The sequence below is a fragment of the Chanodichthys erythropterus genome, chromosome 9 (genome assembly GCF_024489055.1).
Source record: "Chanodichthys erythropterus isolate Z2021 chromosome 9, ASM2448905v1, whole genome shotgun sequence".
NCBI classification, from domain to species: domain Eukaryota; kingdom Metazoa; phylum Chordata; class Actinopteri; order Cypriniformes; family Xenocyprididae; genus Chanodichthys; species Chanodichthys erythropterus.
In genome coordinates this window covers 2,949,895-2,975,246 of record NC_090229.1, presented here as the reverse complement: position 1 = coordinate 2,975,246, position 25,352 = coordinate 2,949,895, and the positions used below count along the sequence as shown (strand labels likewise).

Below are 25,352 nucleotides of genomic sequence, written 5' to 3'. Positions count from 1 at the left end.
ACACTGTCTGCCTCTGATGGCTTCCAGCATCGTTTCACCCCTACTGGAATGTCTGCTGCAGCGACCCTTGTGTCTTTTCTCACATCTGAGTGCACATCCTCCTCATCACTCCCCTTTTCTCTCAATCTCTTCCACCAGTCAGGCCTTATCAAACACACATAATACTACATTTCGGGGTACCTCTATCTAGATGCACGTATGTATGCATTCATGCATGTCTCCCTGTATGTATGTATGCACGTATGTATGCATGTATTTATGTATGTTTGTATGCATATATTTATGTATGCACATATGTATGCATGTACAGAATGTGTGTATGTATGTATGCATTAATGTATGTATGTAGGTATGCATGCATGTATTTATGTATGTATGCATGTATGTACAGAATGTATGTATGCACGTATGTATTGATGGATGGATGTATGTATGCATGTATTTATTTATGTTTGCATGTATGTATGCACATATATATTTATGCATGCATGCATATCTGTATGCACGTAGGTTTGTACGCATACTTTATATATGCATGTTTGTATGTCTGTACGTGCGTACGCATGTATGTATGTATGCATGCATGTATATGTCCAAATTATGTTTTATCCCCAAACTCGAAAGATAAGAAATAAGATATTTAACATAAAGAAAATTAAATGTGCATAAAGTATAGACTATACAGTATTACGATTATGCATACATACGTTACAATTTAGTCTGTTAACTGTCAGTGTCCCAGTTAGGGCTTTTATTCCCTTTTTTCCCTATCACATATTTTATTAATCATCATAAATTAGGCATCATTTTTGAAATTGGACATTTCGTTACCATTGAAACGGTACTTTAAAACCTTATCAACTTCAAAATTTGGAACACAACTTGCATATTTGACATATTTTATTTCTTTAGAGTCTAAAACTAATTTTATACATTACAGTTATGTGAATTAGAGGAAAATGTGCAATCCTAAAACCGAACTTATGTCTTCGCAGGGTTGCAGTGATGGGTTAAAGTTCTGTCAGTGCCCGGATGTTGGGCAGCAGGATGGATGGTGGCGCAGTGACGTCACTCGGAAGGCTTTTAGAAACTTGCCTTCCATACGTCACTCGCAGGACAACTGGCTCAAATATACTTTGGTCTGCGGCGCATGGAGCCGCTACAAGCTGGACTATGCGAAATAAAACCCTTTCATCACACATTCCCGTTTGAAACGCCATCTTTTCATGCTTAGAGAAGTATGAAGCGCAAGAGCGAGCGACGGAGCGAGTCGAGGAAAAGAGTCTGCGCTTCTCTGAGCGACCAGACGGAGTCCAAGAGCGATATTTACGTTCATATCACAGGTAAACACACCTGCAAGAATGAGCTTGGGTCATGTGATACAAATCCTGTCAGGTTCATTTCGCGCGTTTCGCTGAAACATGAGATCACGTCACAGACTTGAACTGTTGTTTATATAGAGATTAGTATATGAGGGTGATTATAACATCACTATTAAGTACTAGTGTCTGCTTGTAAACGGGCTTCTTTGGTCTGTAAATCACTGAAATGAGTGTAATAAATAGTGGATCAAAGCGAAAAAATATGAGATCCCATTGGCCAATCGGCGCTTCTCTCCTAGCAACGGCTTGGGCAGCGTGCCAATTAGAGTCGAATACTCCCTGCTGTTTAGTTTAAATTCTGGAGAGGGAGGGGCCTAATGTGATTGACGCGACCGTGAACGAATCAGGTGCAGTAAAATCTGCATAAATTACAGACTGTGCATTTTTACATTACAGTCATAAAAATGTGTTTTAAAACAATCCTAAAAATGAGATTATTTTAGCAAATCGGCGCTTCGAAAACTCTCCGTTTAAATTCCTGAAGGAGGGGCCTAATGTGATTGACGCGTCCGTGAACCAATCAGGTGCAGTAAAATCTGCACAACTTATAGACTGTGCATAAATACTTACAGTTTTACATTACAGTCATGAAAATATGTCTTAAAACAATCATAAAATGAGATTATTTTAGCAAATCGGCGCTTCGAATACTCTCTGTTGTTCCGTTTAAATGGTGGAAGGAGGGGCCTAATGTGATTGACGTGTGAGCTTGCGATTGTGAGCCAATCAGGTGACGGGAAAAGGATTTAACTTTTAAACCGCATTGAACTTTATTCGGACTTGAGGAGAGAGAGAGAAAGATCGCTCGTGCTGTGTGTAACGTTAATTCATTTATAGTTTTAAAACGGATATTTGTTTTATTTTCTTTGTTTTTATTGCATAGAACAAGTAAACATTACTTTACTGTCGCGTAATTTATTCGATTTCTTCATAAAGTGTCGACGGAAATTTGGTTGAATGTGTAAATGTCCGTTGGTTGGAGAACTAAACCGAGATTTAAATAATGTACCGGAACAACCTCACTATAGAATCCTGTGATCTGTCAAACTGCATCGAGTTCATTGAAGGTGAGGCTCGTGTTTCTGTGTTTTGTCCAATTCTGTGTGAATTTAGTGGGTTTGTCTGAGACTCACTTCCGGGACGCGGATTCAAATCTGTTGGACCAATAGATTCAGTCACGTGTGTTTACATTGATGGAGCGCGTGGGAATCAAACTGTTATATATTTTTTGTGTTTTTCAGATCAGCTGTATTTTGCTCTTCTTCATCAGAAGGTGAAGAGCAGTCCTGACAGACACTGTTTCTGTATAGATGATGAGCTCTCCTATGAGAAGTAAGAAGTTAAAACAGTCATAATGATTATTATTAGAGACATTATAATGCCATAAAGCCTAAGGTATTATTTTTGATATGCGAAATGCCTCTTATATGATCAAAATCATTGCACACAATCTTTTAGACTTTTTTTCTAGCATGTAAAAGCCTTTTAGTATAATTGTACAAACTTAACGTCTTTCTGAGATTTGTGGAAGGTTTATTAAAGGCATAGTTCACCCAAAAATGAAAATTCTGTCATTAATTACTCACCCTCATGTCGTTCCACACCCGTAAGACCTTCGTTCATCTTCAGAACACAAATTAAGATATTTTTGATGAAATCCGATGGCTCAGTGAGGCCTGAGCAATGACATTTCCTCTCTCAAGATCCATTAATGTACTAAAAACATATTTAAATCAGTTCATGTGAGTACAGTGGTTCAATATTAATATTATAAAGCCATGAGAATATTTTTGGAGCGCCAAAAAAAACAAAATAACGACTTATATAGTGATGGCCGATTTCAAAACACTGCTTCAGGAAGATTCGGAGCGTTATGAATCTTTTGTGTCGAATCATGATGCGGATCACGTGTCAAACCGTCAAAATGCTGAAATCACGTGATTTTGGCGCTCCAAATCGCTGATTCGACACACTGATTCATAACGCTCCGAAGCTTCCTGAAGCAGTGTTTTGAAATCGGCCATCACTAAATAAGTCGTTATTTTGTTTTTTTGGGGCACCAAAAATATTCTCGTGGCTTTATAATATTAATATTGAACCACTGTACTCACATGAACTGATTTAAACATGTTTTTAATACATTAATGGATCTTGAGAGAGGAAATGTCATTGCTCAGGCCTCACTGAGCCATCGGATTTCATCAAAAATATCTTAATTTGTGTTCTGAAGATGAACGAAGGTCTTACGGGTGTGGAACAACATGAGGGCGAGTAATAAATGACAGAATTTTTGGGTGAACCAACCCTTTAATTCATCTCTCATGTTTTAAAACTTTGATCATCAAATTAAGCATTTAAAGGATTAGTTCACTTCAGAATTCAAATGCATTAACGTTGGAAAGGTCACACGTGACGCAAGCGGAAGTACCGATCCAGTGTTTACAAAGTGAACCTGCAAAGACTTACGGTGCGTTCACACCAGACACGAATGAAGCGTTAATCATAAGTGATTTACATGTTAAGTCAATGCAAAGACGCGATAGACATCCTGTGGCGCAATTTGCGCAAATGAGACGGCGCGAATCACGCAAGTTGAAAAATCTGAACTTTGCCAAAAATTTGCGCTGCGTTAACCAATCAGGAGCTTGCTCTAGTATGACGTGATTACGATGTAGCTAGTGAAAGGCAGAAATCCGAAACAACAATGGAGGACAAAAATTATCGTCGATGTACGAAACATCTTCGTACTTTTATAGAAGCAGGAATAAAAAGGATCTTGCTTGGAGGACAGTGAGTGAGGAGGTCGGACAATCTGGTAAGTTTAAAACGCTACTCAATTTGAGATTATATACACATATTGAGACTAGGGCTGGGTGATATATCGGGTGCGATTGTCACACGCATTTCGTCAGTAAAGCCGGTTTCCTGATTACCGCTAAATCGCCATCACCTGCTTTCAAATGGAGCGCCATTTAATAGACAGAGCCGTAGATCACTGATAAGCCACGCAGATGAATCGCCTTCGATAATGAACGCGATATTGCGTGGCTTATCAGTATTATTTATTTTTAAACCTAAACATTTTTATATTTTAATCTGGACTACAACATGCCCTAATGATTAGAAATGTTCTGATTATTTGTTATTGTTCAGTAAAACTTTGAAAACATACAGCTTCATTAGTTAACATGTTAATTCATTATCACTAAACTGACAATAAAAATACTTATAAAGTACTAATTATTATTAATTAATGTTAATTTCTTAGTTACTATTTAATAACATTGCTAAAATCAAAATAACTTATTTAATGGACCTGAGATAAAACTAACAATGATCAGTTGTGTTTCTAAACAAAAAATAACACTTTCTGTAACAAATGTAGCTATTGCTCAATCTTAGTTAATGCATTAAATAGAGTAAAGTGTTATCTGTTGTTCTTTATAGCCTAATTCTTTTGCATTTTAATCTGTTTGAAAATTTCAGTCAGAGTTGTTTTTGTTTTATTACAAAAAGAGTTCTTAAACCTGTTAAACTTTAACAAAAATGGTTTTGCAAATCATTTTAATACCGTGATAAAAGCTTCATCAATTAATCGCAACATGAAAATTTGATACCGTCACATGCCTAGATGTGAACGCCCCATAAGTCAAACAACGATGTCGGACGATTTTGAATGTCGGATGATGTCAGTACTTCCGCCTACATCGCACATGACCTTTCCAACATGGTTACGTCATGCGTGGCGCATCGCAGAGCAGTGCAAGACGAGCATTTGTGGTTAAAAAGTATATAAACATTTATTTTTGTTTAGAAAATGAGCGATGGTTTCTCTAGATAAGACTCATATTCCTCGTCTGGGATCATGTAGAGCTCGTTGAACCCCAGTGAAGTCCACTATATGGAGAAAAATCCTGGAATGTTTTTCGATTTTAACATTTTGGATGACATGGAGGAGAGTAAATTATCAGGAAATTTTAAATGTGAAGTGAACTAATCCTTTTAAGTTTGTGTACTACAACAATGGAAAGAGAAATTTTTCTTGCACTATCCTAGATTTTTTTTTTTCCCCAGAATATCCTGTAAAGTGTCTATGATTTCCAGTGCACCTTTATCATTGACCCCTTTGATTTTTATATTTGAACAGCTTCTACGCGGACTTTGGCCCGCTCAATCTGGCCATGTTTTATCGCTTCTGTTGCAAACTCAACAAGAAGCTGAAGGTAATGACGCTTCATTCAAAGTAGAACATTACACTGTTCTACATAATACAGTGCAAGCATGCAATGAGTTTTTAAACTTGTGCTTTTCTAATCCAACAGTCTTGTGTTCATGCAAAGAAGAAAATTGTGTTTTATACCTGTGGAGACAGAAAGAAACAAGCCAATGCTGCGTATTTGATCGGCTCTTATGCTGTAAGTTTAAGTCCAACTGTTTATTTTGCCTTTAAGGGAAGTGAAACTTGATGAAATGCTTAAAAGTTCTTCCAGATATTTGGATGTTGGATTGTTTGTCCTCTTCTATAGGTAATGCATCTACAGAAAACACCAGAAGAAGCGTACAGCCTTCTTGTCTCTCAAAATGCATCATATCTTCCTTTCAGGTATCACCTTTTATTATTCAAGAAATGCATATTTTTCCTGGCACAACAACTTGCATGTGGACCTAACGTAATTTTTCCGTTATATTCAACAGAGATGCGTCTTTTGGAACTTGCATGTACAATCTGAATATTCTTGACTGTCTACGGGGCGTTCACAAGGTAATCCAGATCCTGAAGATTCATCAGACACGTCCACTATTCCTGCTGATCGCATGTTTTGTGTTTCAGGCTCTGCAGTTCGGCTGGCTGGATTTCTCACAGTTTAATGTGGAGGAATATGAGCATTATGAGGTGAGTTTCCGCTGATCTAAAAGGGTAAAGAGTTTAATCTCACACTTCAGACTTGATGCGTCTTTAAAGGGAAGTTTGCGCTTGCCTTTTCTTCTCTATTATGGCGTATATCCAAGTGAATCTGCTTTGCAAACAAGAACAAATGTAGCTTGATTTTGTCAGTGGGGGATTGATGGGATGGTTGTGGTTTGCTATTGGTGGATCTCATGTGAGTGACAGGTTGCCCCGCCCTCGTCATCAGAGAAGAGATGCTGCAAGAGGGAAGGGAAGTTATTTTGATTAAAGAATTGTTCATTTTGATTTCATGATGTGTTTTTCCCAGCGGGCAGAAAATGGAGATTTTAACTGGATCATTCCAGGGAAGTTTTTGGCTTTCAGCGGTCCTCATCCGAAGAGCAAAATTGAGAACGGTGCGTATGGATTTGCTTTGACCTTAGTCTGTTTGAGTAATTAGTGTAAATCTGGTCATGCTGTACATATTTAGTTCTTTTTTTTTCCCATCAGGATACCCTCTTCATGCCCCTGAAGCCTATTTCCCCTACTTCAGGAAGCACAACATCACCACCATCATCCGGCTCAACAAGAAAATGTACGACGCCAAGCGTTTCACAGACATGGGCTTCAAGCACCACGACTTGTTCTTTGTAGATGGTAGTACGCCCAACGACGCCATCGTCACCAAGTTCCTGAACATCTGCGAGAATGCTGACGGAGCCATCGCGGTCCACTGTAAAGGTTCGGCACTAAATGCTCATTTTAAGCTTCTGATGCCATCTTTCCAAGTTCCAGTTATTTTCTATATCAGTGTCAATTGTAGTGCAGAAAGACGTCATATGTGCCTACGTTACTCAGGCCTGCACAGGATCTTTCCTGTGTTGTTGATGTTTATTGATTTGCATGTTAACTTTGCATGTCTGGTTGTTATCAGCATCCTATCAATGCATCATTCAGAAAATTATCCATTTATCTAAAACTGTTCTGCATGTTTTCCTCTTATAAAAGCTGCTTTATTTTTGTTGTATCAGTGAATCTGCTGTCTCTTTCAGGGCAGCAGCAGGTTCAGTTTTCTATGTCATGAAGTAGACGTTAACAGGCATTACTGTGTGTTTCAGCTGGTCTGGGCCGAACAGGGACTCTGATTGGCTGTTACATGATGAAACACTTCAGACTGACTGCAGCTGAAGCCATCGCATGGATCAGGATCTGCAGACCCGGTTCAGTCATCGGACCTCAACAGAACTTTGTTGAAGAGTGGGTGATCATCTGCAAACACTTTAATCCACTGCAATGTATCTACATACTGGTCAAAAGTTTGGAGTAATTAAGATTATTGCTCACCAAGGCTGCATTTACTTAATTAAAAATACAGAAAAAACAGCAAAATTGTGAAATATTATTACAATTTAAAATAGCTGATTTTTATATTTGAAAAAAATAATGTGTAATTTATATCCTGTGATCAAAGCTGAATTTTCAGCATCATTACTCCAGTCTTCAGAAATCATTCTAATATGATGATTTGCTGCTCAAGAAACATTATCAATATTGAAAACAGTTTATATTTGTGTGGAAACTGTAATGTACTACCATTCAAAAGTTTGGGGTAAGTAAAACTATTAAAAAATATTAAAAATAATATATTTTGAATCAGCAAGGATGCATTAAATTGATCAAAAGTGACATTTATAATGTTACAAAAGATTCTATTTCAAATAAATGCTGTCTATTCATCAAATAATCCTGAAAAATAAAATATATCACAGTTTCCACAAAAATATGAATTGTTTTCAATATTGATAATAATCATAAATGTTTCTTGAGCAGCAAATATGCATATTAGAATGATTTCTGAAGGATCATGTGACACTGAAGACTACTGAAAATTCAGCTTTGATCATAGGAATAAATTAGAGTTTACTATATATTCACATAGAAAATAGTTATTATGCATTGTAAAAATATTTCACTGTTTTCCCTGTATTTTTGATCAAATAAATGCAGCATTTGTGAGCAGGAAACTTTTTTTCAAACACATTAAAAATCTGAACTATTCCAAACTTTTGACCGGTAGGGTATGTACCAATCTGTCTCTTTCAGTGGGTCTAATACTGATTGATACTTTCCTCCATCTAACAGCAAACAGATGAATCTGTGGGCAGAGGGTGATCTGTACCGCCAAAAAATAAGTGAGCAGGAAAATGGCTCAAGTAAAATGGCAGTGGCTGGAATCCTGTCCGGAGTAGAAGATATTTCCATCAATGGTACAAACAAGAACATATCACAGAGAAAAACAGCCACTGAAACGGTGAGTAACTCCTAACCAGCACTAACGGTTCAGTTTATGCATAAGTTTAGTCCACTTTGCTGCTTTTTATGGCCAATAATTGCACAATTACACAGGAAAAGATCATCTGATTAACATGACTCATTTAGTGTCGTCGCTCGAGGGATTGTTAACCAGGTTGTTTTCCATTCTTTAGCACACTGAGGAAGAGGAAGAGGAGTGTGGCGGCCTCACGCAAGGCGACAAACTACGAGCTCTGAAGAGTAAGAGGCAGTCCAGAGCGTCCACGGGTTCAATATCGTAAGTTCTTCTCCATTACATCGCTCTCCCGTCCATCCATATACATGTAGCCATCGAGGCCTGACGGTACGTGTCCACTGGCGCAGAAGAAATCTGCTCGATACGGTCATCTTCAGTGCAGTCTTTGATTGCTTTCAGTGCATGATTTAATAAAGTCATCATGTTTATGATTTCACAAATGCAAACTTTATTTCAAATTCAAAAATTACAGTAATTTATTAGGGTCTTGTGACTTTTGGTTGCTACAATGAATGCAAGCAAATGGCATTTGAAATCTGAATTAAAGGTGACAATATAACCCTGTAAAGTTTATATAAATATTTAAATTGTTAAGATGGTGATCTTATTCCTAAATTACAAAGATCTGCCTGTGTCTATTGAACATTGAGATCTGCAGTTGAGCCAGAGAGCAGTTGTCATGTTTAGATATGAAACCGCTTCACAAACAGCCTTTTTAGCCACACAATATCATTAATTCTGTGTTAAAATAATTCAAAATAATCACGAAAGTACTGGGATAAATATAGTTCGGATATAAATGGGTCATTGACGAATAAGGTTTTTAAAACATAATGGAGATATAATTCATTTTAAACCTTTATTAAGTGTTATCAATGAGATTATGTGGTTTTTATAATCAATTAACACTGCTTTTGTCTTTTCTTTTTTTTTTTAAGAAGATGGACAAAATTTGTCACCAAAAAAATCATTCGGTTTAACCAAAATTTCGGTTTTACCAAATGACGACGATATTTTCAAAAAATGCTAACAGGATTATATCTAGCTAGCTATCAAAAGGACAATCAAACATTTCATATTTAGTACAAGTTTTTAAAATATTCCATAATTTTCCATGACATGCGTATGATCAAGAGAAAACATGAATTTATCACATAGTTAAGAGATAGTTACTTTGCTTCATGACCATGTGGTCCTTTTCAGGTGTCTGAATGATGTCACATCCTGTCACATGATATTGACCACATGACTTCATCCAAAATGGTCCCTTTATATAGGTTACTCCGAATGACATCAATGAAATTCATTTTTCCGGACATTCTTTCTCATAACAAAACAACAACTTCTACACATAATTTGAATAATATTTTGCACTATGTTGATATATGATGTTATAAAATCATGCCAGAATAAAAAATATATACATTTATTACATTTTAAGATATTTTAATCACAAATTAAATGGCTGGGCGTTAAACCAAATGACCTTTTGACACTTCAAAATCTTTAAAATCCCTTTTATATGTAGAAAAATATAATTAAAACCTTTTGGATTCAATAAAAGAGATCTAGTTGTACATACTTTGGATGTCAAAAAACCCGTCACGTCATTGGCCCAAACACTGATATCTACAGTAGTGATCAGCAAATCACCTTTTGAAAGTAACTTGATGCTTCAAATAACGATTGTATCAGTTACATCGGTACACCAGTAGGTGGCGACACGTGATAAAATGTTTTTGTCATTGAATCATTCAAGAGATTCGTTCAAAAACACTGATTCATCCAGTAATGAAACAAGTGAAGTATTTGAGTGAGTCGTTGAATCATTCACTCAAACCAATTAAAAAAAAAAAAAATTCTAATTAAACATTTGCATGTGTTTTTTGTAACATATTTGGTACGTCAGGCTTTAATACTCATATAGTATGATATAATAAGAATCCACCAGCGCAAACTGAAATGGACGTCACAATGTTAAGTTCAATTAAGAAATGAACACCGCACACCAGTGGACGTGTACCGTAGTGTAGCGCGTTAGACACTCATCGAGTCGATTCCCCCAGCGGACACTCTGCATAAGTAGTGGTTTTCTGTTGATGATGGGTGATTAAGTGTGTGTGTGCATGACATACATAGACTAACTGCATGCTTTAGAGTTAAAAACATCATTCTTCCTGTTAATGATCATGCTGGCGAGACGAGAGACACTCCAAAAGCCTTTTATCACACAGCAGGCGAGTGCTAGTAAAGTGCTGCAGCGCTCTGGGCTCGCTGTGGCCCGACTGTTGTGTGCCGTTGAAATGGTAGCAGAATGACGCTCAGGTAAGTCAGCCTGTGACATCATCGCCCAGCATAATGAACGCGCGGCTGCCGCAGGTCTTCATTTCATCTCCATCGCAAAACCAAAAGCCACCGTTTTCCAGCAGGCTCTTTTTGGAAAGTCTCAAATCCAGCTTTACCGGACGAGATTATTCCAGCTTCCAGCTTCACAAACCCACATTTTCCGTACTTTTTATGTAACAAACGAGCATTTTAGGTGTTCTAACCGAAGCATTTCACCGAGTCTTGGCTTTGCATGATGTTGTTTGATGATGTATGTGCTTGATTTGTCATGCATGAAGTGTGTGAACTGTTTGTCTTGTTGTAACACACTGTGGCCAGTTTGCTTTGATCGTCTTTTTCATTTGCACTGTAACCTGGATCTGATCTCAGACAGATACTGACACTGATTGAGTTCGATTTACAATTGGAAACCCATTTCCGCTTAAGTTTTGTAATATTAAAGTGTCTATAAAGAGCATTTACTCCATTGATAAAGCACAGAACGATGATTAAAAAAAACTGATAAAGTTCCTTATGTGCCCCTATTATGTTTTTGTGGGATATTTCCTGTCATAATAGAGCTGTTTGTGAATGGACATTTTCAAAAATCAAAGTACAGATAGTTTTTGTCTCCCAAAAGAAAGATTTGATTCTTCCTGCTAAACCTATGTAGATTTTTAACTAATTTGCGTTATGCAAGTCTCTGAGATTCAGATATGATAATGAGCATTTGGTTTCTGACCAATCAAAGCAGAGCAGCTCTCAGAAAGGCGGGGTTTAGAGAGACCGAATCTTTGAACGAACCGTTTCAGACACTGTGAGAAAAGAGCTGATTCTACAGTGGATATAATGAGAAAATTAAAGTGTTTTTGACCTTGGATGAATGTGAACCTGTTGTAGGACACGTCAAAACAATATTAGGAGCCTTTAATAACATAATAGGGGCACATTAAATCAGTGTGAATGCGGTTTTGCACGCACTACAGATCCATCCAGTGTGCAGTGATGGGAAAAGACGTCTGTCTTCTGTTCCTTCCTTGTTTTTGTTGTTCTGAATTTCGCCCCTGTGTCTAGATGGCCGCTAGCTATGCTGCTGTCTGCACTCTGTAGCGTTGTCTTCTGCTGGATGTTGTTTGGCTTCCCTTCCATCCATTTCTGTATAGACGGGGTGGGATTGTAAATGATTTCTCCCGTCACTCTCTTAGCCCTTCTCTGGACTGGAACGCTGTAAGTGTCTCGACGGATCATCCTTTACAGATATCACAGGCTTCCTGACAACTGTGGCGTCAGTCTGAGATACAGCAGCGTTTTATTCGTTTGTGAGCGTTTTGGGTTGATTTTACGCAGATGAGCTCTATTCTTTGCATTTGTAGCTTAATGTTGATTATCATCAAGAATAATTCACTGATAGTTTTTTAATAAAATAAAATCAGAGTTCCAGTAAAGACCTTGCAATGCAAGTAAGAGAAGTCCCTTTCCACCATACAAGGGGGAAAATGCTCTGAGAAGTCATAATTGTGAGAAACAAAGTCGAAATTTACATACTAAGCCGAAATTATGACATTCTAAGCTAAAATTGACTTTAAAATTCCAAATTGACACACTAAGTCGAAATGATGACTTTAAAAAGTTTAAATTGACTTTATTAAAAAAATTGACATACTAAGTCAAAACGGACCTAGATTGTCATAATTTCAACTTTTTATGCTAAAATTGGCTCAAATCGAAATTGACATACTAAGCTGAAATTATGACTATTAAACAAAAGTTAAAGTCATAATTATGAAATGACAAGTCGAAATTATTACGTCATAAACTTGTCAATTTTGAAGTGTCATAATTTAGATTTAGTATGTAAATTTTGATTTTATACTAAAATTGACATACTAAATCGAAATTATGACATAAAGTTAAAAATTTACTTTAAAAAAAACATAAAATTACATACTAAGCCAAAATTATGACTTGGGTCGAAATTATGATTATCTCAAAGCATGTCATAATTTTGATGTCTTTTTATCTCATAATTGACTTTTTATTTCTTTAGTCATAATTTCAACTACAAGTCATAATTATGAGATAAAAGTCAAAATGAAGGCTTAAGTTGAAATTATGAAATAATAATAAATCTAAATTATGGCATAAGTTGAAATTGACACACTAAGCCAAAATTGACTTAGAATGCCATCATTTCGACTTGTCAATTTCGACTTTTTATGCTAAAATTGACTCGAATCGAAATTGACATACTAAGCTGAAATTATGACTATTAAACAAAAGTTAAAGTCATAATTATGAAATGACAAGTCGAAATTATTACGTCATAAACTTGTCAATTTTGACATGTCATAATTTAGATTTAGTATGTAAATTTTGATTTTATACTAAAATTGACATACTAAATCGAAATTATTACTTAAGGTCAAAAATTTACTAAAAAAAAAATTAAATTAAATTACATACTAAGCCAAAATTATGACTTGGGTCGAAATTATGATTATCTCAAAGCATGTCATAATTTTGATGTCTTTTTATCTCATAATTGACTTTTTATTTCTTTAGTCATAATTTCAACTACAAGTCATAATTATGAGATAAAAGTCAAAATGAAGGCTTAAGTTGAAATTATGAAATAATAATAAATCTAAATTATGGCATAAGTTGAAATTGACACACTAAGCCAAAATTGACTTAGAATGCCATCATTTCGACTTGTCAATTTCGACTTTTTATGCTAAAATTGACTCGAATCGAAATTGACATACTAAGCTGAAATTATGACTATTAAACAAAAGTTAAAGTCATAATTATGAAATGACAAGTCGAAATTATTACGTCATAAACTTGTCAATTTTGACATGTCATAATTTAGATTTAGTATGTAAATTTTGATTTTATACTAAAATTGACATACTAAATCGAAATTATTACTTAAGGTCAAAAATTTACTAAAAAAAAAATTAAATTAAATTACATACTAAGCCAAAATTATGACTTGGGTTGAAATTATGATTATCTCAAAGCATGTCATAATTTTTATGTCTTTTTATCTCATAATTGACTTTATTTCTTTAGTCATAATTTCAACTATAAGTCATAATTATGAGATAAAAGTCAAAATGAAGGCTTAAGTTGAAATTATGAAATAATAATAAATTTAAATTATGGCATAAGTTGAAATTTACTCACTAAGCCAAAATTGACTTCGAATGCCATCATTTCGACTTGTCAATTTCGACTTTTTTATGCTAAAATTGACTTAAGTCAAAATTAACATACTAAGTCGAAATAATGATTTGAAGTCAAAATTGACTTAATTAAAAAATAAATTTAAAAAAATTGAAACACTAAGCCAAAATTATGGCTTGGGTCGAATTATGAGTATCTCAATTTCGACTTGGTGTATGTCATAATTTTGATGTCTTTTTATCTCATAATTGTTTTTTGTTTGTTTTTTCTCATAATTATGACTTATACCATGTTGAAATCATGACAAGTCATAATTATGAGATAAAAAGACAAAATTATGGCATACACTAAGTCGAAATTGATTTACTCATTTCGACCCAAGCCATAATTTTGGCTTGGTATGTAATTTTATTTTATTTATTTTTTTTTAAGTAATTTTTCAACCAAGTCATAATTTCGATGTCAATTTTAGCATAAAATCGAAATTGACATAAAAAATGACAAGTTTATGATGTCATAATTTCGACTTGTCATTTCTTAATTATGACTTTAATTTTTGTTTTGCTTATTAGATTTTTTTTTTTGTTGCCGTTTTTAGTTATTTAGTAAATCAAGTTAAACTAAATGAAAAAGAGATGTTGCCTTTGCAACTAGCTGAAGTAAACGTTAACTGCAAAAAATCTTATTTCAAGTAAGGAAAATATCTATTTGTAACTATAATAACCCTCGAACGTACTGGGCTTACACGCTTCACATGGTCACCACAGGTGTTTAGATGTACATTTACATATATATAACCAGGTTAATGAGTGACTACCACTTCAGTCTTTTAAGATGTGTGATGATTGACTTTTGTGGCTGTACTTTTAAAACTTTACTGGAGGAATATTATTGTGCTCTTTTAAAATTAGATTCATCTCATGCTTCAGTTTGGTGTGTTGGGTTTTACCAGGGTAAACATGATATTAAAACAGTCTTTGGTGGCTGAATTTTGCTTAAACACTTGAATATGTCATAAATGTAATGCACTGATCTTTATATTTTTTTCCACTAACTTTTTTCCAACATTAATTGTGCATGTTGAGCTGCTGATGTGATCCGTTCTGTTCTGAGTCAATATGCTTCAGGAGTCCATTAATTATCTTTATCTGCCCTTTCACTGCACAGTGCACACTTTAATAATTAATTCTGAAACATAACACATCACACATTATGTAACTGGATTGTTTTTGACGTATGTAAATGTTTTGTGTCGTTCCATCTTTATCTAAAGTCCTTCCTTTTAAAGCCCCAAATGAGCTAAACAATGATTTTCCATAAAGCTGCTTTGAAACAATGTTTGGTGGAACACATGAATGGCCAAATCCACAGAAATGATGTTTTTTGCTCTCAATACTTGAATGAATGACTATACAGATGCACGTTGTATGATTTGGCGACGCTCTGTCTGCATCACGACGCCACTAATGCATCAGATCTTCCTCCTGTTTTACTGCTTTCACAGATTTGTCACACTGAAATTTTCTTTTTCTTTACTTGCAGGTTGGAAGAAAATACAATTCACACCAAATCAACATCAAAGTCTTTAAGGTAACTGTTCTTATTTATTTGAATAAGATTGTGTACTCGGTTAATTGTTAAAATAATTTAAATACAGTAAATAGTACTCTGTTTAAAGTGGGGCGACATTAAATCTAAATCTTTTTTAATATTTAATTAATTATTTAGAGCATTGGTTAGGAATGCACTGATATAAAAACTTTGGCCGATACCGATAATTCTTTATATTTAAAAGCCGATAACCGATATATTGGCCGATAAATCAAAATCCAAATTTTTATATAATTTTTGAGAGCCTGATTACAAAAACAAAAGTGTCACCATTAAAAGCCATGTCCCAAACACACAATTATAATATAATGTAGTTTATATGACAGACTTGCACTGCACATGTCTGTATTTACTGTATTTTCCTTTTTGAAGTGATTTTTAATCATATTTCAAACAATTCATTACCATCATGGTGGACAGTGCGCATCTGAAGGAAATAATCCATTATTTATCAGCTTTAATATATCAGCCAAATTTTCTTATCGGACCAATAACGATAACATTAAAAATTATCATATATCGGCCGATATATCGTATATCCCTAGCCATTATATTAGATTACTGACGACAAAATATATATATATAATTTAATTAATTATTTAGAACATGTTATTTGATTTTTTTTTTTTTTATTTTTTTTTTTTATTATTTAATTAATTATAGCATTGGTGTTCGATTATTGACAAAAAAAAAAATTTATTTTAAAATTTACCGTGCACATCTGTCAAATAATCTGTAAACTATCTTTCATGTAGCTCAGATAAAAGGAAAAGAACTCGGGCGTCACTTGGACCCAACAGAGCCAGCAGGTGGGTATTTCACTGAGGTTTTTAGCCATTTTTTTTTTTTTTTACATGAAAATCACTAAAGCAACTTGAGCAAGCTCTGGTGTGACATTGACGTTTTCCTTTCACAGCCCTTTACATTCAAGGCTCGCTAAATCTTTAGGCAGCTTGCACGTAATGGCCTGTGAAACGGATGGTGTGTTCTCTGACGTTAGTGCTGCCTCTATGGCCAACAATAATTTCATCAAGCAGTCGAACTTAAAGCACTTAAAGCCACACGCGGCCCAGAGGACTTACTCTGCCATTTCCATGCACCGCAGTCTGAGTTCCCTCAGCTCAGTAAGTCTATAGCGGCCCGTGTAACAGGCTCGTAAACGCTCTTCCTTACGATCCCGTCTCCAGCCTTCCTGCATGACTTTGACGGGATTAGCGGGCGTATCTCGTCTTTGCTTGCACGCTGTCCTCTGCTGGTCATGGATGACTGTATCGTGATTCAGTTTAAATGACTTTTCCAAAATCAGTGGCTTGGCAGTGAGCATCAATCTGACCCCGTTTACACCTGGTTGTGTTGCGCGTCTCAAATCAGATTTATCTGTGATATATTTGGGCTTTTAAAGCTGCAAATACAAATGCAAAGTTTTATACTGTAGTTTCAGCTCAGTTTTTAGAAGTTTGTAAGTTTTTATGCTGCATTTATTTGATCAAAAATACAGTAAAAATTGTGAAATATTATTTCAATTTAAAATGAATGTTTTCTATGTGAATATATAGTAAAGTGTAATTTATATCCAGTGATCAAAGCTGAATTTTCAGCATCATTACTCCAGTCTTCAGTGTCACATGATCCTTCAGAAATCATTCTAATATGATGATTTGATACTCAAGAAACATTTATGATTATTATCAATGTTGAAATCAGTTCATATGTTTGTTCGCTTGCGATCGGATCACCTGAGACGTGTTAATGCCAGCTGTAAACGGGCCTCTGAAACATTAAACATTCGTCTTTCTTGTTAGCTTTAACGGGTTTTTATCTTTTCACTGCTTTTGCAACCTTACCTGTAATAGACGATCTCTGTCCAGAAGAAGGAAAGTTCTTCACGCAATGCCATCGGTGCGCTTTCAGAGACCATGGTATCAGATTTCCTTCGTTTCTTCTTCTTTAGCTTCCTTCTGCTTTTTAATAAGAGCGTAGCTCAGCATTTAGAGCATGCTGCATGTGCTCGATTCTGCACATTTTGGTTTGGTGTTTAAAGTATCTCTTGTTTTCACAGTAACTCCATCTCCAAAGCTCGAGCTCCTCTCCTCCGCTGAAAACGGCCGCGGATCCAGGAAGACCGACGTCACAGAGACTGCACTGATATTATTACTCTAGTTTTACTTCTTTATGGGTTTGTCTAAGTGATGATCTATCAACAGTATTCAACAAGGAAACTGAAAAATCATTTTTATTTTATAAAGAGAAAGTGAGGTTTTTTTTTAATCAGAGAGAGCTTTAAGCATCTGTGAAGATAAACTTTTTATGCCATTGTAAATATCATGTCAGAAGCTGCCATTATGCATTGCTAAACCTGTAATATTGTTTTTTTTTTAATACTGTATCTCGTACTTACAGTGCTCTACGGACTGTAAATGAATCATACTGTGCTAATCATGACTGAAAGCTGTATATAAGCTGAAATTTGATTTTTTTTTTTTTTTTTACTGTAAATACTGCATACCTTTTTATTTTGATGACCAAATTTAAATCATGATAATTTCACATGTGTGTATATATATATAATAGGAAAGGATTTGAGTCCTAGCCCTTTCAATAAATCCTTTCTGCAGTTGCATTGTGGTTAATTAATGAACATTATTATATATTTCTGAGTGCTTACTTTCAGTATTGCCAAGTCGGCGGGCTACTTTAACAATGTTGCTGCGGGTTGTTGTTTTTTTGTTGTTGTTTTTTGTTGTTGTTGTTGTTGTTTATGTTGAAGCAACCCCACATAACATAATATTTAGTCTCTGGGATATGAATGTTATCAGGGGAACCCTGCCAGAAACACGGATTTTACCACCCAGAACATGATTTTTACACCCCCATAAATGCAATTTGGCTAGTTTTGAATAGAAATTGGCTGGGTTTTGTTGTGAAAACTTCGCAACCTTGTTTATTTTAGATATCCATAATCTGGGTTTAATCAGATTTTTAAGTTCCTGCTTTTGAACCCAATAATTTCTATAGTAAATATAACTGCTCTTTACTGTGACTGCAATCATTAAAATTATGTTTAAAATCATTGCTTAGCAGACAAGAACAAATGTAAACCACTGAAATTTAAGAGGGATACTTGTTTATTTAATATATATATAATATGTATTTTAATGCTAAATCAGATAGTGGTAATCAATGTAAACACTTCAGCTTACAGAGAATTTAAGCTTTCGTATTTCCAGAAAATAACTAGTAAATATAATTGCTCTAGTTGTGACTGCAATCACTAAAATGATGTTTAAAGATCATTGCTTCGCAGACAAGAACAAACATAAACATTGAAATTCAAGACTAGGGATACTATAGTTTTAAAAAGAAAAACTGCATAGCATTTTGATCGAAAATCAGATAGTGGCAATCAATGTAAACACTTTACAGAGAATTTAAGCATGCATATCTCCAGAAAATAACTTTAAATGCGATTCTATTAAAAATAACACACACACAAACATGGGTTCATTCTTTGACGGTTTTATCGTTTATTTCCTTAAAGGGTTAGTTAACCCAAAAATGAAAATAATGTCATTTATTACTCACCCTCATGTCGTTCCACGCCCGTTAAACCTTCGTTAATCTTCAGAACACAAATTGAGATATTTTTGATGAAATCCGATGGCCCAGTGAGGCCTGAGCAATGACATTTCCTCTCTCAAGATCCATTAATGTTCTAAAAACATATTTAAATCAGGTCATGTGAGTACAGTGGTTCAATATTAATATTATAAAGCCATGAGAATATTTTTGGTGTGCCAAAAAAAAAAAAAAAAAAATTTAGTGATGGTCTATTTCAAAACACTGCTTCAGGAAGATTCGACGCGTTATGATTCAGCGGTTCGGAGCGCCAAAGTCACGTGATTTCAGCAGTTTGGCGGTCTGACACGTGATCCGAATCATGATTCGACACAAAAGATTCATAACGCTCCGAAGCTTCCTGAAGCAGTGTTTTGAAATCGGCCATCACTATATAAGTCGTTATTTTGGTTTTTTTGACGCACCAAAAATATTCTCGTGGCTTTATAATATTAATATTGAACCACTGTACTCACATGAACTGATTTAAATATGTTTTTAGTACATTAATGGATCTTGAGAGAGGAAATGTCATTGCTGGCTATGCAGACCTCACTGAGCCATCAGATTTCAACAAACATATCTTAATTTATATTCCGAAGATCAACGTAGGTCTTACAGGCATGGAACGACATGAGAGTGAGTAATAAATGACAGAATTTTCATTATTAAAGCAATAGTTCACCCAAAAAAATTAAAATTCTGACTTCCATAGTATTTTTTCCCTCCATACTATGGAACTCCACAACTATTTGGTTAACATTCTTCAAAATATCTTTATGTTCAGCAGAGCAACTTGAGGGCGAGTAAATGATATCAGAATTTAAATTTTTGAGTGAACTGAATCTTCAATAAACATACAATAAGATGGACATCATACAGCAAAAAGTAATAAATCACTTCCTTTAAAATCAAATAGATTTCAAAGTGAAAGAAACTGCGATAATTAAAGGGTTTTCACGCTTCGCGTTTGTTGTATGGAGACAGCTGCTAGACACAAAAGGCGGTTTGATTACGTAACTTTCGCGCCACCGTCATCGCCCGCCTTTCCCTTTAAATCGATGTAAATGTAAACATTATGCGCGGGAGACGTTAAGTTCCAGGAAAGAACCGAAAGACCCTCACGCGAACCCGCCCAAGCGTCATGTGATTGGATAACGGTCATGTCTGTCAGAAAGAGCGCGCTCTGCCATATTTAAAAGTGTTGGAGCGTCAGGGAGATGTTCGCGATCTGTCATTGGCTACTGTGCGCGAGCGCTGTAACGTCCTCCACGCGGATTGGCTGGGCGCTGCGAGCGGGCGCGATTTCCAACGCGGGAAAATACCGAGTGCGATCGGGTCACTGTATCAACTTCTGCCAGTGAGACAGAGCGGAATCAAAGGCACCGCGAGCTGGAACAGTGATACATGTAACATTGGGAATGACTGACTTTAGTATAAAACAACTCGCGGCGGGACGTTAACGGCGGGAAATTCACACTTTTATTTACACTTTGGATTTTTTTTAAGCATTTTTTATTTTAACTGAACGGTTTTTAAGATCCAGGTTTTTACTGCACGTTATTCGCGATGGCTGACAGCAAACATCAAGTGATATTTTGTAACGATTCACCAAAAAGAGTTCTGGTGTCCGTGATCAAAACGACCCCCATCAAACCCAAAGCGGCGGATTCTCTGATGCCCACCAGCCCCGGATTCAGTGATTTCATGGTTTACCCGTGGCGCTGGGGCGAAAACGCGCACAATGTGACTCTGAGCCCCGGATCGGGCAGCGGAACCGCGTCGCCCACCCGAAACAGCGGCTCTCCCGCCGAATCAGATGTCAACTCCTGCCCGGAGCATTTAAAGGTGAGATTGATATACTGTATACAATAGTAATGCATACTGTATTAAATAATACTAGCACGCAATTATATTTTTATTAGCGTTTATTAATGTTAAACGAGGTGAATTTGAGTTTTAATGGATGCATAATTGTTGCATATGTAAAACGCGCGCGCTCTGAATGGGATTTTAAATTTTCCTCCATTGTGAGGCAGCTGGAAGTTGGACATGACGTCAGACGTGCGCGCCAAAATGTTACCGATTATGTTTCTAGAAAACTCCATTTGCCACATAATGACACATGTTTTCATGTGCATTGTTCTCAGGTTTGAGTTTGTAAATTTTAAATTGTTCAATAGAAAACTAGGCACGCCCACATGGGGTAGAGAAAAATAATAACTTCACATGAATATTTGCATAAATGTGACACGCCACTGTAGGTATAAAACGATTATGTTATTGCATTAATATGTTATTAATCATAATATGTGGTGTGATGTTATTATACTGTTATTGTTACGTCATTACAATGTTATTTGTTTATTGGGTATGACACTTTTAAAATTACATTATTGTATCACTATTTATATTTAATATGTGGCACTGTTGTGTTTTTAAAGGGTTAGTTCAGCCAAAAATGAAAATTCTGTCATTTATTATTCACCCTCATGTCGTTCCACACCCGTAATACCTTCATTAATCGTTCAGAACACAAATTAAGATATTTTTGATGAAATACGATGGCTCAGTGAGGCCTGAGTAGTGACATTTCCTCTCTAACATATAAAAAAAAAAACATTTAAATCAGTTCATGTGAGTACAGTGGTTCAATATTATATTATAAAGCGACAAGGTTATTTTTGGTGCGCCAAAAAAACAAAATAAGGACTTGTATAGTGATGGCACTGGCAGATTTCAAAACACTGCTTCAGGAAGCTTCGGAGCGAAATCAGCCATCACTAAATAAGTCGTCATTTTGTTTTTTTGGCGCACCAAAAATATTATCGTGGCTTTATGATATTAAGATTGAACCACTGTACTCACATGAACTGATTTAAATATGTTTTTAGTACATTAATGGATCTTGAGAGAGGAAATGTCATTGCTCAGGCCTCACTGAGCCATCGGATTTCATCAAAAATATCTCAATTTGTGTTCTGAAGATGAACAAAGCTCTTGGGTGTGGAATGACAGGAGGGCGAGTAATGACAGAATTTTCATTTTTTAATAAATTGGTAACTTTTATTATGCTACGCATAGTTTTTTCTGTACCTTTACTGTTATTGTTGTAAAATTCTTAAATTTCAGCTCTACAGAAGACAATAGTGTCGTTATTCAGTTCATTTGAGTGTTTTATATAGGGATCATCCTGTCGTCAGTCTAACATGCTTTATTATTGCAGGATGGGATCCGGCGCGGACGCCCGCGGGCCGATACCGTCAGAGAACTGATCAACGAGGGCGAAAACTCCACCAGCCGCATCCGCTGCAACATCTGCAACCGAGTCTTTCCCAGGGAGAAGTCGTTACAGGCGCACAAACGGACGCACACGGGTCAGTGTCGCCACATTGAGTCCTGCAGTCACGTTTGTTCACGTTGAACGAGAGCATTCATTTTCCTCGTTATGTTACAGGGGAGAGACCGTATCTGTGCGATTATCCGGACTGCGGGAAAGCGTTCGTCCAGAGCGGACAGTTGAAGACTCATCAGCGTCTCCACACCGGAGAAAAACCCTTCGTCTGCTCGGAGAAAGGTGAGTGATTGACTGACAGCTGGATGAGGGGCTACTAATATAGCAGTTAATGCCATTTTGAGATCCAAATGCTGGCATGAAAGGGAAGTTGTGCTGGTCTTTTCTTCCCTATTGTGCTGTATATCTGAGTGAACTGCTTTGCAAACAAGAACAAATGTAGGATGCGGCTTGATTTTGATTTTGATTGGATGGTTGTGGTTTGCTATTGGTGGATCTCATGTGAGTGACAGGTTGCCCCGCCCTCATCATCAGAGAAGAGATTCTGATTTAAGATTACCAGAAACATGGATTTAATAAAATTAATCATTTATGTTAAACACTGCAACATTCCATAAAAACAAGAATGGTCCGTTTTGATTTCATGGTGACTTCATTTTGATCTCTAGTTTCACAGATGGTTCATTTATATTTGTAAAGTCTGTTCGCTCTTTGTTTTAGGTTGCTGTAGCCGATTCACTCATGCCAACCGCCACTGCCCGAAACACCCGTACGCCAGGCTGAAGCGGGAGGAGCCTACGGGCGGCCCGGGGAAATCACAGGGAGCCGATAACAAGGCTGTGGCCGAATGGCTGACAAAGTGAGTAAAGCATCAAGAGACATTCATACACTTCATGAAAACGAGAGTATAAAGGCAATTATCTGTGCTGTTATTGTGTAAAAACAGCTGATGATCAGAGCTGTCAATCAAAAGGGGGCGGAGAAACGTGAATTCAGTTCATGTGCGTTAAGAATGTTAATGTGTTTATATGTTGATTAGGGGTGGAGGGAAAAATTGATACTGCATAATATTGCGGTATTTCGAGTGGGGTATTGTATTGAGATATATATATTATATTATATTATATATACACACACACACAGACACCAAGTATTGATATTTTCAGAGAGTGAATTTCACTTGCGATTGCAAGTATTGTGCATAATTTAAGCTCATAATGCAGGAAACAATAATAATTTGACATTTTTCTTTCAGACTTTGAGGAAGAGCGTTCTCACATATAATGTATAATACTATAATAACTGGTCCATCCCCCAAAAATATTGAATATGTTAACAAGGGAGGTTTTAATGTTTGTGCCACTGTTATTTTAGTTTTATTAATATTTTGAATTGGCTTTTATTTTTAAATTTTTATGTTCATGTTAATTTTTAGTCCCTTTGTTATGTGTATTTTTTTTTATTATTATTAATGTTTTTTAGAATATTGCCATTTAGTTTTTATTTCCAGTTACTAATAATTTTTGTGCTTCAACTTAAACTTATTTCATTTTAGTGTAAGTTTTTCAACTAATATTAATTTATTTTTTTCAATTAATTGTAATACTTTAGGGTCCAATTCTCACTATTAACTAGTTGTTTATTAGCATGCATTTTATTTATTTATATATATATATGTATATATACTAGGATATTGGTTGTTTATTAGTACTTATAAAGCACATATTAATGCCTTAGGGCCTATCATACACGCAACACAACTGTTTTTTGCTAGTTTCAGCCCGACGCAGTTATTTTCATGTCCATCGCACCGTTGTTTAAATAGCAAATGCACTCTCGCCCATCTGTTCGCCCATGGGCATGCTGGTCTTAAAACGAGGTGTGTTCAGTTGGCTTGCTTAGTCGGGGACACTTGACATTTGATATTAAACAGTGCTTTGATCTGCCTGCACTGACACTATTCTTTAATTTCAAAATTATATACCAGTTATCAATGTAAAGCTGCTTTGACACAATCTGCATTGTAAAAAGCGCTATATAAATAAAGGTGACTTGACTTCAGGTGCATTGTTGGTGTGTTGCTATTTTGAGGCAACTGAAAACGACTGCGCCACTGACCAACAAAAACCTGCTCTAAAGTCAATGTTTTTTATTTTTTAAGGGGCGCTTTAGTAATAAGTGCATATAGACGTGTTACACACGCAGCAGCTCACAAACATGCCAAATATTAAAAATGTATTTAAACCGACTCGTCTGGTTGAGGGTGTCTATATTCCGCCATGTTGATGGCGAATCCAACACGGCGCAAGCGCAACTGGCTTTTAAAGGGAATGAGACTCTGATTCTGATCTACCAAAAGTGGATTCAGACATGCCCTAAGTGACCAATTAACAAATGTTTTTCATACTTAACGATGATCGTAACCCTGCTTTGTGCTTGTTTTATCAGATACTGGCAGATGAGGGAACAGCGGTCGCCCGCGCCGCCGGGGAAAGGAAAGACTCTGAGTAAGACCACTATGGAGGACCAGGAGCAGCAGGATCCTCTGGACTTCCTGCCATCGGATGAAGGTGAAGAAGAGGAGCAGGAGGACGAGAAGAGCGGCGGTGGCGGTACGGCGCGCCGGCGCCTCCAAGAGCAAAGGGAGCGTCTTCACGGCGCTCTCGCTCTCATCGAGCTGGCCAACAATCTCTCCGCCTGAGAACATCACCATCCCTC

The 25,352-nt window shown here is 36.1% G+C and overlaps 2 protein-coding genes across 4 annotated transcripts; both read left to right on the top strand.

The window, feature by feature from the left end:
- The first annotated feature begins 1,001 nt into the window (after positions 1 to 1,001).
- cdc14b (cell division cycle 14B) lies at positions 1,002 to 18,332 on the top strand. Of its 3 annotated transcripts, none has more exons than XM_067394247.1 (16): positions 1,002 to 1,343; positions 2,624 to 2,714; positions 5,530 to 5,605; positions 5,705 to 5,797; positions 5,909 to 5,985; positions 6,078 to 6,144; positions 6,214 to 6,276; positions 6,599 to 6,686; positions 6,781 to 7,011; positions 7,389 to 7,527; positions 8,413 to 8,581; positions 8,757 to 8,860; positions 15,656 to 15,703; positions 16,480 to 16,533; positions 16,641 to 16,848; positions 17,784 to 18,332. In XM_067394247.1, the coding sequence occupies exons 1-16, from the start codon at positions 1,241 to 1,243 to the stop codon at positions 17,784 to 17,786; spliced, it is 1,614 nt and encodes a 537-aa protein (XP_067250348.1). In that variant the 5' UTR covers positions 1,002 to 1,240; the 3' UTR covers positions 17,787 to 18,332. The 3 variants fall into 3 exon arrangements, with proteins under 3 accessions (XP_067250348.1, XP_067250350.1, XP_067250349.1); XM_067394248.1 differs by lacking the exon at positions 1,002 to 1,343 and adding an exon at positions 2,138 to 2,449; XM_067394249.1 differs by lacking the exon at positions 16,641 to 16,848.
- A 2,353-nt stretch (positions 18,333 to 20,685) lies between these two features.
- znf367 (zinc finger protein 367) lies at positions 20,686 to 25,338 on the top strand. Its single transcript, XM_067394253.1, has 5 exons — positions 20,686 to 21,187; positions 22,566 to 22,716; positions 22,797 to 22,916; positions 23,355 to 23,493; positions 25,083 to 25,338. The coding sequence occupies exons 1-5, from the start codon at positions 20,909 to 20,911 to the stop codon at positions 25,333 to 25,335; spliced, it is 942 nt and encodes a 313-aa protein (XP_067250354.1). The 5' UTR covers positions 20,686 to 20,908; the 3' UTR covers positions 25,336 to 25,338.
- The last annotated feature ends 14 nt before the right edge of the window (positions 25,339 to 25,352 follow it).